The sequence below is a fragment of the Protopterus annectens genome, chromosome 4.part1 (genome assembly GCF_019279795.1).
Source record: "Protopterus annectens isolate FY-2018-M chromosome 4.part1, PAN1.0, whole genome shotgun sequence".
Classification (NCBI taxonomy): domain Eukaryota; kingdom Metazoa; phylum Chordata; order Ceratodontiformes; family Protopteridae; genus Protopterus; species Protopterus annectens.
Genome location: NC_056734.1, coordinates 898,019,624 through 898,035,459, shown reverse-complemented (window position 1 = coordinate 898,035,459; position 15,836 = coordinate 898,019,624). Strand labels below are relative to the sequence as shown.

General features: G+C 41.5%; 1 protein-coding gene across 1 annotated transcript in view; it reads left to right on the top strand.

Moving 5' to 3' along the window:
- The window catches only part of ECE2 (endothelin converting enzyme 2), a 1,144,316-nt gene that overhangs the window by 66,516 nt on the left and 1,061,964 nt on the right, over positions 1-15,836 (top strand). The window contains exon 2 of the mRNA XM_044070640.1: positions 1,279-1,467. Within this exon, the coding sequence (XP_043926575.1) occupies positions 1,279-1,467 (189 nt within the window). The remainder of the gene's footprint in view (positions 1-1,278; positions 1,468-15,836) is intronic.

Genomic DNA, 15,836 nt, shown 5'->3' with positions numbered 1-15,836 from the left:
AGTTTGTGGTTTGGTTGGATCCATGGAAAAGGGTACAGAATTTGAGTAGCAGACATTATAGTGTCAATAGAATTTTAAGTGGTTATTCTAGTGATGAGGAGTATGTTGTATGTTGGAGCAAGAGAACAGAGTGTGGAATTGGGGTTTATGTGATGGCAGGAGTAATTCAGTTATAACAAGAGGGAAAATAGAGATTTGACAAAGGTTTCTGTGCAGACAGTCCTACAGCTTGAGTGTGATTATAGACAAAGAGTGCTGTGAAGATGATAAAGCAGGTCTGGCTTTCTTAAGGTCTGGCCATTGCTGGATTGAAAGCACAACTGATAAGAAGTTATAACAGTAAGCTATATCTAACTGTATGTGTATTCCAAAGCTTTATTAATTCATAGAGAAGTGATGCAACGTCCGGAATTATTGATATTATAAAACCCTAATTAGTAGCGAAAACATGCTTTCTTTAAAAACACTGAACACAACAGTGATGTGCCTTTTGCTGAACTAACATGCATTTCAGAGTGCAACTACTCATCAGGAGTTCAACTCCTGATGAAGGCCTTCTGTTAGTCCAAAAGTTCAAGAAGCTGTTTTGAAAAAACATGTTTTTGGTACAATAAAAGGTATCATGTAATTTTTTATGTTTAGTGTATTCTTTTGGTGGACCAGTGTGGCATTTTCTGCCTTTTTCTTGCCTCTAAAATGTAAGACATGCTATATTTTAAAGTGGTCTAGATAAACTTATCAGTCATATTACAAATTACTTGTACATTAAATCTGTTCTGTTCACAAGGTAAAAGTTCTCAGTAGGCACTGACAGCATCACAGATAAAGTAAGGCATGGATTCGGAACAGTCCTCTGTCACAGACCCTGCTTATGACTTTACTTTGTGAAAAACATGATTTGAATGTTAAATAAAACAAGCAGTGTTACATGCTATGTATATGATTATCACATTGTCCATATATATGTATATATATATGTGTATATATATATATATATATATATATATATATATATATATATATATATATATATATATATATATATATGTGTGTAAAACATTACACAAATTAGATAATGCTTATAGACAGATGCTAAGAAAACTTTACTCCAGCTCCTGTGCATTTACGTAAATGAATCCTAGGCTATCATAACTGTTTTTTTTCACTCATTGTGTACAGAATATTGAAATAAAATTTTTCTTTGCAAAACTTAATAGTTGTGTTCCATGGAAAACATTCCATGATTAACATTCTACATTTTTTTGGTTCAACATACAGAAAAAGTGGGGAAAACAGTTGCCCAGATTGAGACAGACAAATAATTACAGGAATGATGGGGCTTGCAGCTGCTTAGTCAGTCTCCTATCCCCTGATGACCCCCAAATTGCTTGCTCAGACAAGGAATACCAAGTTACTATACCATTCCACATGAATCGTGAGATTGAGTACCACAATACTTCTGAAGAGGTAAAAACAACAAAATGTGTATTTTAAATCTTACCACCAAAATGACAACTTAGAAATGTTTAAATTGCAGATATATTTTCATTAAGAAGTTGTTGTAATGATTTAAAATACAACACAATGATATGACTGCTTTTAATGTGTTTGTACTTTTTTAAAAGCAGTTTTTGCTATGGGAAGAAATATAACTTTACATCCTAATCTGAGTTTTCTGAAAGTTGAATATAAAATTATTACTTATTACCAAAGCTACGTTCAGTTATTTAATATTATTTCCTTTTCAATCACAAATGTCCCACAAGGCGCAAGTGTCTATTTTCAGGCGCATTCTGGAAACACCATCTACTTAGTAACACACAGACTTAATCCCGTATGCCAGTGCTTTCCAGTCTTTTTTGTGCCAAGACACTCTTACCAAAATTGGTATTTTTGCATGGCACCCTAGTAAGACCTGACTATTCCTGCATCATATTGACTGTCATAGTGACTTTATGTACAAAATAAGAATGTTTTGGTTACGTGGCAATATTTCTTTGCTAGTATATATAGTTCATTTCGCATGGTGCATCAGTGTCAGTACTTTAATGGAATTTGATCTCACCTAATTCTTATAACACCAACATCTTCCCTTTTTATACCAGTGCAAGTCAGAATATTTACTGGTTAATCTAAATGATTTTACCGAAGATCTTTTGTTATTTACAGGACGAAGCAATTCAATTAATTAGTCTGGGAGTTTGGGCACAGTAGGTCCCCTTTATCCATGGGGTTTCTGAAATTCTGTACAGCATTTTATATATATATATATATATATATATATATATATATATAGGATCATAGGAGGTTACTAGGCTAATGGCCCTGGGGCCTTACAAGTCTAGCAAAGAGTTTATCCCCAAAAAAGAAACCTCAGTCAGCACCTGTTGCACCTGTCAGTGAGGGACACAGGTAGAACCCCTGGAATTAATTTGTGGTTTCCCATCCACTCATCAAGGTTCTGGATAAAGATGGTCAGCAATATACTCTGTTAGACGTGTATGAGAAGTCTATTCCAGAGATGGGGCAGACTCTGGGAGACAAACCTGTCTCTCCAGCAGCTTTTGTTTATGTCGCATATTAGATTTAGGCCTTTTGAGCAGGTAATGTGTGAGGAGTTAGACTTACTGATACGGAGCATCTCTAGTAGGGCAGGGACTGAGACTGCCTTGTAGGTGAGACACAGATCACCTCTGAGCAATCTGTACAATACCTAGTAGAATGATAGTGATTTGAGCCTGTCCACATAGGACAGGTGTTGGAGGCCATAGATTCTCTTTGTGAGGTATTTCTGTGGCCTTTCTAGCTGGTGCAGGTATTTGGAGAGGTACATACCAAATGGGTATGTGTACTCAATTATTGGCCTAATGAGGGAGGAGTACAAGGAGGTAATAACCTATTTTTTAATGGATGCAATCCCTTTACTTATGAGATGAATCAAGTTAAGGCTTTTCTGATCACTGCCACTACATAATGATCGAATGTGAGATTGTTGTTAACCTGTGTACCTAGATCTCTCACTACAGGTTGTGTGCGTAGGGGGTTGTTGTTGATGTGGTAATCAGTAGGGGCCATGTTTTTGCCGAATGGTATGATAATACATTTTTTTGCATTTAACTTAAGGCCATGACTTTGGCACCAGTCATTTGTTACTGTGAGACACTGGTGTAGTATGTTAACATCATTTGTGGAGTCAATGATAACACACAACCTACAGTCATCCACAAACTTGGTCAACCACAGGCCTTTTGTCTTTGCCTGGACCTCTAAGAAGTAGAAGACAAACAGTAGGGTTCCCTGAACAGATTCCTGGGGAACACCACTAGTGACAGGTCTACTGCTGGAGGTGGAGGTGCCTGTTTTGAACTTGTGGGTCCTATCGGTGAGCCAGTTCACCACCCACCTGATAAGGTAGGGATTTACACTAAGTTGTGTTAGCTTTTTGATGATGCCCAAGTGGGAGATTGTGTCAAAGACTTTGGCCAAGTCAAGCTAAGATATTGGTATTTACTTTTCCTCATCCAGGGTCTTGGTGACAATCTCAAAAAAGTCAACAAGGTTCAACAGGCAAGGTCTGCCCTTGACAGATCCAAACTGAGTTGGGTTAAGTGTTTGGAGATTCCCTACGTCCTTGTTTATGAGGTCTGTAATAATACGCTCTATGGCTTTACAGATCAGACTTGTCAAGCTAATGGGGTGATAGTTCCCAGGGTCAATAGTAGCACCACCTTTGTGCAGGAGGATGACAATGGCAGTTCTCTACTCTGATGGAATGAAACCTGTACTTGGGCTGTGGTTGAATAGGATGAAGCTAGTTCTTGCTGGAGATGGTGCAGAATACAACCTGGGATACTATCAGGTCCCATGGAAGCTGTGTTCTTTGCCATGGATTGGGCATTTAACACTTGATCTATGGAGATGTGAGGTGCGGGACAAGTAGCAGAGATGTCGAATGGGCCTTTGAGGGGGCAGGGAGGTGAAGTTTGCTCTGAGCCTAATTGCTAGAAGGTTGGCCAAGTCAGCAGGATCAGTATAAGTGATATTGTTAAGTACTAATTTGGAACAAACCTGGGCTTTGCCATGGAGGTTCCTGATGTAACTGAAGTAGGTTTTGTGGTTACCCTTTGTTTGGGTGGCTAGTTTTGATTCATAATTGTCTTTGGAGGTTTTCACTAGTGATCTAATTTGCTTGTTGAGGCTAAGGAGGGAGCTATTCCAATTGGGAATTTGTGTCTTTTTACCCTTGGATAACGGTTTCTTCCTTTTTTTGTAAAGCCTGTTGATAGAGGATGTCCACCAGATAGGTTTGTGTTTAGAGGAGCAGGTTTTATTTCTGTTGGGTGTGGCTGAATCCATGCAGTTGTACAGATGCTTGTATACTGCATTAGTACACTGTTCAGCATAGTTGTCTGCATCCTCTGAGGGTGGTGGTGGTGGTGTGAAGCTACAGATGCCCTCCCTTAGGAGGTTCTAGTCAGCTTTTGAGAAGTTTTTTAGCCTGGGTACGGCTGCGGGGGAGGAGTTGGGCGGAATAGAAACTTCGAATGAGACCGACCAATGATCTGATCTCACCAGGGAAGAACTTACTATTGGAGTGGTGCAGCGGTCACCCAGGTTGGTGAGAACCAAGTCCAGAATGTTATCTCCCCTTGTGGGGGATGAGACGAGCTAGTCTAGTGCGTTAGAACTGATGAAGTCACGGAATCCTTGGGTGAGTGCATTAGGGCAGGAATAGTTCACCCAGTCTGTGGTGGGGTAGGGGTAGTTGAAGTCGCCAAGGATCAGGGAGTCAAGTAAGTCTATACATGTCGTGTGTGTGTGTGTGTGTGTGTGTGTGTGTGTGTGTATATATATATATATATATATATATATATATATATATATATATATATATTTATGGGTCTATTTCACATGATCGAACAATCAAATGTTCGACTTTCATATGGCCGAGACCATATGATCGAACATTTGAATGTTCGAAAATGCGAAGATAAAATAAATAAAAAAAAAAAACTAAACAGTCTAGCAGGGGGGTAAGCCCCCCCTGCACCCCCAACACCCCATGCTATTTAAATATACTAACTCCGAGATCACACTACATTGCATTAAAGGGAAATCTTCCTGTTCTGTGCTCTGTGGAGATCCTCATTCAAACCTTTTGAACTTTTAAAAGTTTGATCATATGGTCTCGGCCATATGAAAGTCGAGTCTTTAAAAGTTCGACCATCTGAAAGGGACCCATGTGTGTGTATGTGTGTGTGTGTGTGTATATATATATATATATATATATATATATATATATATATATATCATCCCTGCATCCCTTATAAATATTCTAGCATTTTTGCCATATTTTGGATATTTATGTCTTTACACTCATGGTGTGCTGTGCAAACTTGCAGCCAGAAGCCAAGTTCACTGATGTGCAGCTTTCATAGCTCTCAAGAATTGTAGTTCCTTGTGTATCCAGCCACACAAACCAATTATATGTAGGCTTACTCAAAGTAAAAAGCAAAGCAGTTATCATCCATTATAGTGATTTAAGGCACTTCGTACAACAGCAGAACCCTATTTTATGACAGTGCTAGTCAGACTAACAAAACATAATCTGAAGTCCATGTCAGTAACACATATGGGATTGCAGTACCACACATCTAGATACTCTTTATTATGTTACTTGTGAGTATAACAGTGTAAAGAGGGTGTGACTGTAAACCACCATAAAACTTTAGCTCTAACATTTGCCTTTCTTCAAGAAACATGTCTACAATCCCATAGTTCTTCTGGGGCTGTTGTGTTAAACACTGGAATCAAAAACACTTTTTTGTTTTACTCCCATTGCCTTCTGAACATAAGACCATCTCTTGCCCCACTGGTCCGTTGATAACCCATATGTTCTTGTGAGTGCAGACTGAGAGGTGTTACCTTTCAGGCAGCCATCAGGGTTGTTTAGTTTTTTGCTGTTTACTTCCCTACACACCCAGAGTTCATAAAATAATGTGCATCAGAGATGGCTTTTCACAAATTTCTATGGGTAATGTAACTCCATCACCCCCCCCCCCCCCCAGAAGCCAGTGCTGTTGTAGGTTCTTCAGTTTTTACTGGGAATTCAGCCATGAGAACCTGTTCCTGGGGTGTATGTTCCCATACCCTTCCCCACAAAATGGAGCAAACCATCCAGTCCACATCACTCCTCTCCTTCACCTTCGCTAGCTGAAGCAGGTGTCCAAGCTACTTTTCAAGCTTAGGTCACATGATCTTAGTCAGGGCTTTCTCTCTGTATGCCAGCAGACATGGCTTGTTCTGCAATACTCACCTTTGCTTTCACAGAGCTCACTGATAGCAAAGCACTACTGTACAGTGTCAATAATCACAAGTGGATGCACCATAATAAAGATGATACCACTGCAGCCCTATTCCTCTGCTTTTCAAAAGCTTTCAAAACTGTAGAACAGCTCCATAGTTTTGCAATAATTTATACAATAGAGTATAACAATAGACGTTAGACAGCTAAGCTTATCATTTGCTGTCTGTATTATTGGCATCATAATAACATCAGCTCTGTATACTTTTTTCCTGATCACAAGCTGTTTTGCAAAACCTGTGTATAGCAGTAGTTAGCAGGTACTGTCAACTTGTACAAGTGAAAGGTCGGTTAACAAAGTAGTGCTACTACAGCCAGCTCATTTATTTATTTTATTAAACATTTGTTGACTGGGAAAGTCCAACTAGGACAAAGCTCACACTTTCAATCTGTATCTTTTGTCTGCATTTATAGGCAGTCGGTAGTTGCCTCTGCCTTTCAAATGAAGTTGAAACACATTCCATAAAACACTAGATTGTGAGCAACTCCACTAGTTTATTTTTTCCTTTCTACTGCAACAGCATGTTCCTATGCATGGACAAAGTAACATGCTCACTTAGTTTTGTCAAAACTTGCATGTACCATTTTTAAACCATCACCTGCCAGGGATCATAGGACTTGCAGCTGTTTTATCCACCAGTGTGCCAACCCTTAATGACCCTAGCTTGCTCACCTTGCCAAGGAATAGCAGGTTAATCTACAACTCCACATGAATCGTGACATGTAACGCCACAGAACTTGTAAAGCACTTCTAACACAGCACTTGTAAAGAAATGACATAACATACACATATTTTGATATACATTTATCATCAATAGCACTCATCATGTTCAGCACATACTGGGAAGATGTAGAACAGAGTCAGTCTGCTGATGACATTGAAACAGGTGCATCGACCAAGTATTACAAGCTGAGCAAACAGACCTGCAAGTCAGTAGCAATCCAAAAACAGAAGGCATTCTTGTGCTTTTCCCTTAGTAGATACACATACTGAAATAAAGCAGTCTTCTCATTCTGCAACATGATGCAGGAGTATTTGAGCTAGTGGCTGAAGTTCAAACTTGCATGATATGTCACAACATAACATGAGTGTTTTTTCCACTGTTCATGCTGCATAAGTACATTGTTCCAGTAAAATGGGTAAAATATTGTATTGCTTTCATTTCTGCCATCTTCACCATGGCAACCTGATGATGTCATATGAAAATGTCATAGAGACTGTTTTATCCCTTGTACATTTGACATGAGTGCACAGAAGCAATTAAATGCTTAAAAAGGCACTATTTTCATTTTCTGCTTACATTACCGTGTCACCCTGGGGATGCAGTGTCCCACAACACTTCTGATGTGCTCACATTACACCATTCAATCATGTAAGGCGAATTCACACACAAACTGTTATATGTCTGCAAAGCGATTGCAGACTGACTCTTTGTGATGTAACTGAATAGTGCAGTGACAGTGCCATACTTCATCAGTTATGGTACCCCACAGCACGGGTGAGACTCAACCAGACACTGAAAATTTAAAGATGTTTCTGGCAAAAAACAGCAAATTCCAAAACTTGCAGTCACATATTTACAGTGTTTTTGCAAGAAGCAAGGCCTCTTGCATCTAAACATGTGGAGGGATAATGACACTTTTGTGTACTAACGAGTATGGGGAAATACTGTGAACTACTGCTGTATAAAAACCGGTGAATATTCACCCTGTTCACACTTAAATTCCCACTTTTAGAGGATTTCAGTTTCAGTTCTCAGACTTTCAGTGGATACCCATCAAGTAGTACCATAAAATGAATATGCCAAAATTTTTGGAAGAATATTTATGTAGAAAAATTTAATTTCATGAATACAAACAGCTTTAACAAATTCTGGTATTTTGTTGTAAACTTGAAAAATACCAGTTACTTTAGGCATCATGAATACAGCAGTAAGAAAAGTTAAAATCTGGACAAAAATGCATTTTTTTTACTACTGCTTCAACACCATGTATAACATTTCATGGGGAGAGCAAGTTTATGTCAAAATAAACCTTCAAAGAAATTATGTCATTACCTAAATTAGTTAATTAAGGTGGTACTGAATGTCAAAATATGACATCAAGTATAGTATTCCATTACCTGAACTAATTAACTAGTTAATACTTCAGTGGTAACAAAGTATAGATGCTGATTTTATAAGCACAACAAATCAGTATTGCTGTAGCATTATTAGACGCATAGGGATTGCAAGGCATTCATGCTTCATACTCATTCCTCACAGTACCCTTGGGCATGTAGTAATATTTTTTACCATACCACCTCTTGTGAGTAATAGCTTTCTTACATCATGAAAAGTGTACAGTCAGTATTCAGTTACAGTTCAAAATTCATGGATCTCAAAGCTATTTCCTTATAACATGCATACTGCTTCAGCTTATAACTTTTAGGAACTATACTTCTGTACCATTTCAAAGACACAAAGCACATGACAGACATAAAGGTGATGCATGTCTTTGCATTGTCCCTCTATTTTGTGGTGCTTATCATTAGCTATTATTGAGAGAAGCAGTTCTGTTTACAACCTGAGACCTCCATGAAAACTAGTTGGTAGCAGCATCAAAAAATGTTTAAGTATGACTTTTATATTCCTTTACTGAACATTTGAACACATCTTATTCACTGGTTATTTACCATGTAATGCAGCCCATGCATTGTTTATTTTTTGTACTTCCTGACTGTACTCCTGATTTTAGCACTTAATTCCAAATTATCTCAACTAGTCAGTGCATTCCATTGCAGCCTTATGATGGAAATTGACTTCCAGTGGTAATAGCAAGTCACCCTTTAAGACTCATCTGGCCTTTGGATCAGCAGAAGGTCATCCTTAGTTATGTTACAGTATTGCCAGAAACTTAATGTTCTTATTTTAATATTTATATTAAACAATTGTGATCAGTACAGATATACATAACGGATCGGTCGAGGCCTGGGTTAACAACGACCGCCGCCAGTACTTTTGGCCAAAAGGGTGCTGGCAGAAATTGGGTTATTGTTGGCCGAAGGAGGAGAAAAGGGGAAAGGCATGCCTGAATGCAGGTAAAGGCTAGGACTCTGATAGTGAGGGTTGGAACTTTGAATGTTGGCAGTATGACTGGTATAGGGAGAGAGCTAGCTGATATGATGGACAGAAGGAAGGTTGGTGTATTGTGTGTCCAAGAGACCAGATGGAAGGGGAGCAAGGCTAGGTGTATCGGAGGTGGGTTCAAATTGTTTTATCATGGTGTGGATGGGAGGAGAAATGGTGTAGGGGTTATCCTGAGGGAACAGTATGCTAAGAGTGTTTTGGAGGTGAAAAGAGTGTCGGATAGAGTTATTTTTATGAAGCTGGAAATTGATGGTGTAATGATTAATGTTGTTAGTGCATATGCTCCACAAGTTGGGTGTACGATGGATGAGAAAGAAAAATTTTGGAGTGAGTTGGATGAAGTGGTGATGACTGTACCCAAGGGTGACAGACTGGTGATTGGAGCAGATTTCAATGGGCATGTTGGTGAAGGGAACAGAGGGGATGAGGAAGTGATGGGTAGATATGGTGTTAAGCAAAGGAATGCAGAAGGTCAGATGGTTGTGGATTTTGCAAAAAGGATGGACATGGCTGTGGTAAATACATATTTTAACAAGAGGGAGGAGCATAGGGGTGACATACAAGACTGGAGGAAGATGCACATAGGTGGATTATATCTTATGTAGAAGGGCCAGTCTGGAGGAGATTGGAGACTGTAAAGTGGTGGCAGGGGAAAGTGTAGTTAGGCAGCATAGGATGGTGGTTTATAGGAGGACATTGGTGATCAAGAAGAGGAGGAGGAGTGTGAGGGCAGTACCAAGGATCAAATGGTGGAAATTGAAAAAGGGTAATTGTGAGGTGGAGTTCAGGGAAGAGTTAAGACAGGCACTGGGTGGCAGTGAAGAGTTACCGAATAGCTGGGTAACTACAGCAGAGCTAGTAAGGGAGATGGCTAGAAAGGTGCTTGGAGTAACATCTAGAAAGAGGAAGGAGGACAAGGAGACCTGGTGGTGAAATGAAGAAGTACAGGAGAGTATACAGAGAAAGAGGTTGGCGAAGAAGAAGTGGGATTGTCAGAGAGATGAAGAAACTAGACAAGAGTATAAGGAGATGAGGTGCATGGGAAAGAGAGAGAGGTAGCGAAGACCAAGGATAAGGCGTATGAAGAGTTGCATGAAAGGTTGGACACTAAGGAGGAAGAAAAGGACCTGTACCGATTGGCTAGACAGATGGACCAAGCTAGTAAAGATGTGCAGCAGGTAAGGGTGATAAAGGATAATGAGGGAAACATACTCACAAGCGAGGAGAGTGTGTTGAGCAGATGGAAAGAGTACTTTGAGGGGCTGATGAATGAAGAGAATGAGAGGGAGAGAAGGTTGGATGATGTGCGAATAGTGAATCATGAAGTACAGTGGATTAGCATAGAAGAAGTAAGGATTGCTATGAAGAGGATGAAGAATGGAAAGGCTGTTGGTCCAGATGACATACCTGTGAAAGTATGAAGGTGTTTAGGTGAAATGGCAGTGGAGTTTTTAACTAGATTGTTTAATGAAATCTTGGAAAGTGAGAAGATGCCTGAGGAATGGAGAAAAAGTGTTTTGGTACTGATTTTTAAGAGAAAGGGTGATTTTCAGAGCTGTAGTAACCACGGAGGGACTAAATTGATCAGTCACAGCATGAAGTTATGGGAAAGAGTAGTGGAAGCTAGGTTAAGAAGGGAGGTGATGATTAGTGAACAGCATTATGGTTTCATGCCAGGAAAGAGTACTACAGATGCGATGTTTGCTCTGAGAGTGTTGATGGAGAAGTACAGAGAAGGTCAGAAGGAGTTGCATTGTGCCTTTGTGGACTTAAAGAAAGCATATGACAGGGTGCGTAGAGAGGAGTTGTGGTATTGTATGAAGACGTCGGGAGTGGCAGGGAAGTATGTAAGAGTGGTACAGGCTATGTATGAGGGTAGTGTGACAGTGGTGAGGTCTGCAGTGGGAGTGACAGATGCATTTAAGGTGTAGGTGGGATTACATCAAGGATCAGCTCTGAGCCCTTTCTTATTTGCAGTGGTGATGGACAGGTTGACAGACAAGTTCAGACAGGAGTCCCCGTGGACTATGATGTTTGCAGATGACATTGTGATCTGTAGTGAGAGTAGGGAACAGGTGGAGGAGACCCTGGAGAGGTGGAGATATGCTCTAGAGTGAAGAGGAATGAAGGTCAGCAGGACTAAGACAGAATATATGTGTGTGAATGAGAGGGAGGATAGAGGAATGGTGAGGATGCAGGGAGTAGAGGTGGCGAAGGTGGATGAGTTTAAATACTTGGGATCAAGATAATTATCAATTTCAACAATTGGCTAAGTTTCTGGTGTCATTCAAAGGGGATCCAGTGTCTGTCCACCTGGGCTGACATGCTCAACAAGCCACGCTGCTTCACTAGAGACGGCTTGTACCTGTCACCCTTAGGCTTTCGAATACTGGCCAAGGCTCTTGCCACCCCCATAGTGCCTTTTTTAAGCAAGGCTCAAAAGACAAACCCGCCGCCATAAATAGCACAAGTAACAAAAAACTGAGGATGATGCTACTCAATGCCAGAAGTCTAAACCTCAAAATGCACGCACTCGAGGCACTCGTCAGTATGGAGAAAATCGATATATGTGCAGTAACAGAAATCTGGTTTAAGGCCCCAGAGAGCACCCCAGCACTACCAGGCCACAACTCATTCCATACATTTCGGCCGCAGAACCCGGATCGAAATACAAAAGGAGGGGGCGTATCCATATTCATCAAGGATACCCACACCTCCAGGTTAGTGGCACAGCACAATGCTTCAGAGATCATCCACGTGCAACTAACAATAGGCAAAACTGCAATTCAAATTGTAGCTTGCTACAGATCACCCACCATGTCCCAGGACCCCAATTCCGCATTTCTGGAAACATTGGGAAATATAAAGGTCCTACCAAACACCCTAATATTGGGTGATTTCAATTACCTAAACATTAATTGGATGAACTACTCAAGTACTAACTCCCTTGCCCAACATTTCCTAGAATTTATAAACTCAAACGCCCTGGATCAACTGGTCAACACTCCCACCAGAGGTGACAACATATTGGACCTGGTCATCACCAACATGGGCGACTGGTGCTCCACACCAGAGGTCAACCCCTCACTGGTTATATCTGATCATAAACAGATCACTTTGGGTATCCACATTCCGCCCCCACCCTCAAGCAAGCAAACCACCGTGAAAATCTTTTCAAAAGCAAACTTCACGTTACTTAAGACCGAGGTGGAAAGTTTCAAAGCCCCCATGCTCAAGGATAACACTGTCCAAGCTGCAAAATCCTTTACTAATGCATTCTACAGGCAGCTACAAGAATACATGGATTGTGCTATCCCAAACAAAACCAAGACTCACTCCTCCAAGAAAAGGAAACCAGTCTGGTAGACCCCTGCCATAAACAAGCTATACAATAGGAGGAGGAAACTAGTACAGAAAAGAGTAAAATCCCAAGAAGGAAAGATATCCGTGATCATTGTCAGCAAGAAACTATGATCCCTCATAAATTCATCCAAGGTGAGTTTCGAAAGAAAAATTGCCAAAGACTCCAAAGATAACCACAAGGCATTCTTTAGCTATGTCAAGAATCTAAGTAGTAATGCTAAGATCTGCACAGAGTTAGTGCAGAATGGTACAAAATACACTGAACCGACCGATATTGCCAACATCCTGGCAGACAGGTTCAGAGCAAACTTCACCCCCCCCCCCCAGCCCCAAAAGGGCCCATAACCATACCAGAAGAATGTATAGCTACTGAAATCACAGACACTCAGGTTAAAACAGCCCTCTCCAAAGCCAAAAACTCAGCATCAGTGGGACCGGACGGTGACCCAGGCTGTGTCCTACACGAGCTCAAAGAAGAGCTAACCCCTCACCTGAACACACTGTTCAAACTCAGCCTCTCCACAGGATATGTACCCATAGAGTGGTGCACAGCAGTGGTTATTCCGCTGAGCCACAACAGACCATGGGAACTATCGCCGTATAAGCCTGACTAGCTTGGTCTGCAAGGCTATGGAGCACATCATCATGGAACTGATTAACAGAGACATTGGAAAGCTCCAAACACTGGACCCTACCCAGTTCAGCTTTGTTAAGGGCAGATCATGCCTCCTAAACCTGGTGGACTTCTTTGAGACAGTTACCAAGGCTATAGACGAGGGAAAGGTGGTACACACAGCCTACCTAGACCTCGTAGAGGCCTTTGACACTATTCCCCATTCTGGTATTATAGACAAGCTCACCAGTCTGAACATAAACCCCTACGTCACAAGATGGGTTGCCAACTGGCTCACGGATAGAACCCACATGATAAGAGTTGTGGGAGCTAGGTTTGAATCTAAACCGGTTACAAGTGGTGTTCCCCAGGGCTCAGTCCTAGGATCCCTCCTGTTCGGCATATAGTACTCAGAGGTACAGGCAAACGCAGGAGGACTGTGGCTGACCAAGTTCGCAGATGACTGCAAACTAGGGGCTATAATTGACTCTCCAGCTGACACAGACATCCTCCAAAAGGGTCTCACTGAGACGGACACCTGGTGTCAAAATCATAGCCTCAAGCTAAATGCCAAAAAGTACATAGTCATCCCCTTTGGAAAAAACAAAGTACCCACAAACTACCACATAGGTGGAAGTCCCCTATTTACAGAAGATGTAATAAGGGATCTGGGGACCCAAGTAGATAGTAAACGCTTCTTTGATAATCACATTGCCAAAGTGGTTAGAAAATCCTTCTATGTGGCACACCTTATCACAAAAGGGTTTGCATCCAGATCAAAAGAGGTCATTGTGCCCCTCTACTCATCACTCATCAGACCCATCATAGAGTACAGTGCCCCATTTGGGATGTATCTTACAAGACACCTGCAAAAGCTGGAAAGACCACAGAAGTACCTCACCAAGAAGATCACTGGCCTCAAACAGATGCCCTATGCAGCTCGACTGAAGAAACTCCAGCTGTACTCGGTTGCATACCGCCTACTCAGAGGTGATCTCTGCCTGACATACAAGGCCATGTCCAACCCAGAACTGATCGACATGCTCCACCTAAAGAAAAGCTTATCCCCTCGAGCCACATGCTCTAGGGATCTAAACCTCACCACAACAATAAATAGGACATGCTGGAGGGATAGATTCCTGTCACAGAGATTTACCATGCTTTGGATCAAAATTCCAATCTACATTAGGCAGAGCTCCTCGCAAATACTCTTCAAGAGAAACTTTGACGAGTGGATGGGCAACAGAAAGTTTACCCCGGGGATCACTTCAGTGGCTTTGCTGGGCAGAGGCACAGGGAACTAATCTAAGGAGGGTGGCGAAAGCCAACACATTCTGGCTAGGCTTATAAATGCCTTTGGGCAGATAGCCTAGTACCTACCTATGAACCTATGAACAGTTCAGAGTAATGGTGAGTGTGGAAGAGAGGTGAAAAAGAGAATACAGTCAGGATGGTGTGGGTGGAGAAGAGTGTCAGGAGTGATTTGTGACAGACGAGTAACCAGTAAGAGTGAAAGGGAAGGTCTACAAGGGGGTAGTGAGACCAGCTATGTTATATGGGTTGGAGACAGTGGCATTGACAAAAAGACAGTAGTCAGAGATGGACGTGGCAGAGTTAAAGATGTTAAGATTTGCACTGGGTGTGATGAGGGTGGACAGAATTAGGAATAAGTATATTAGAGGGTCAGCCTAGGTTGGAAATTTTGGAGACAAAGCCAGAGAGGCAAGATTACATTGGTTTGGACATGTGCTGAGGAAGGATGCAGAGTATATTGGGAAAAAGATGCTAATGATGCAGCTGCCAGGTAACAGGAAAAGAGGAAGGCCTAAGATAAGGTTTATGGATGTGGTAAGAGAGAACATGCAGGTGGTTGGTGTGACAGAGCAAGATGCAGAGGACAGGAAGAAATGGAAACAGATGATCTGCTGTGGCGACCCCTAATGGGAGCAGCCGAAAAAAGAAGAAGTAAACAATTGTGATTATGAGAGGTCTGTTGTAAAGGAGGTGTCCATTTTATCAGTTCTATATGGATAATATGCAACCTTTCCTTTCCTCACAAGCAGAGCTGGATCATGATCAAATGGGGCTCTAGCCAGGGTATCAAATGACCCCTCTCCCCACACCCATTCCAGTGTTCCATTACTTAGTTGTCTCTCCCGACTCTGACTTTCATGGGGCGGCGATAATACCCCCCATCACATGCCTCCCCGACTCGGACTTTCATGGGGTAGCAATAATACCCCCCATTATGTGCCACGCTGACTCGGACTTTCATGGGGCGGAGATAATACCCCCCATTTTGTGCAACCCCGATACGGGCCATCATGGGGTGGCGATAATACCCCCCTCTCCCCAATTACCATAAACA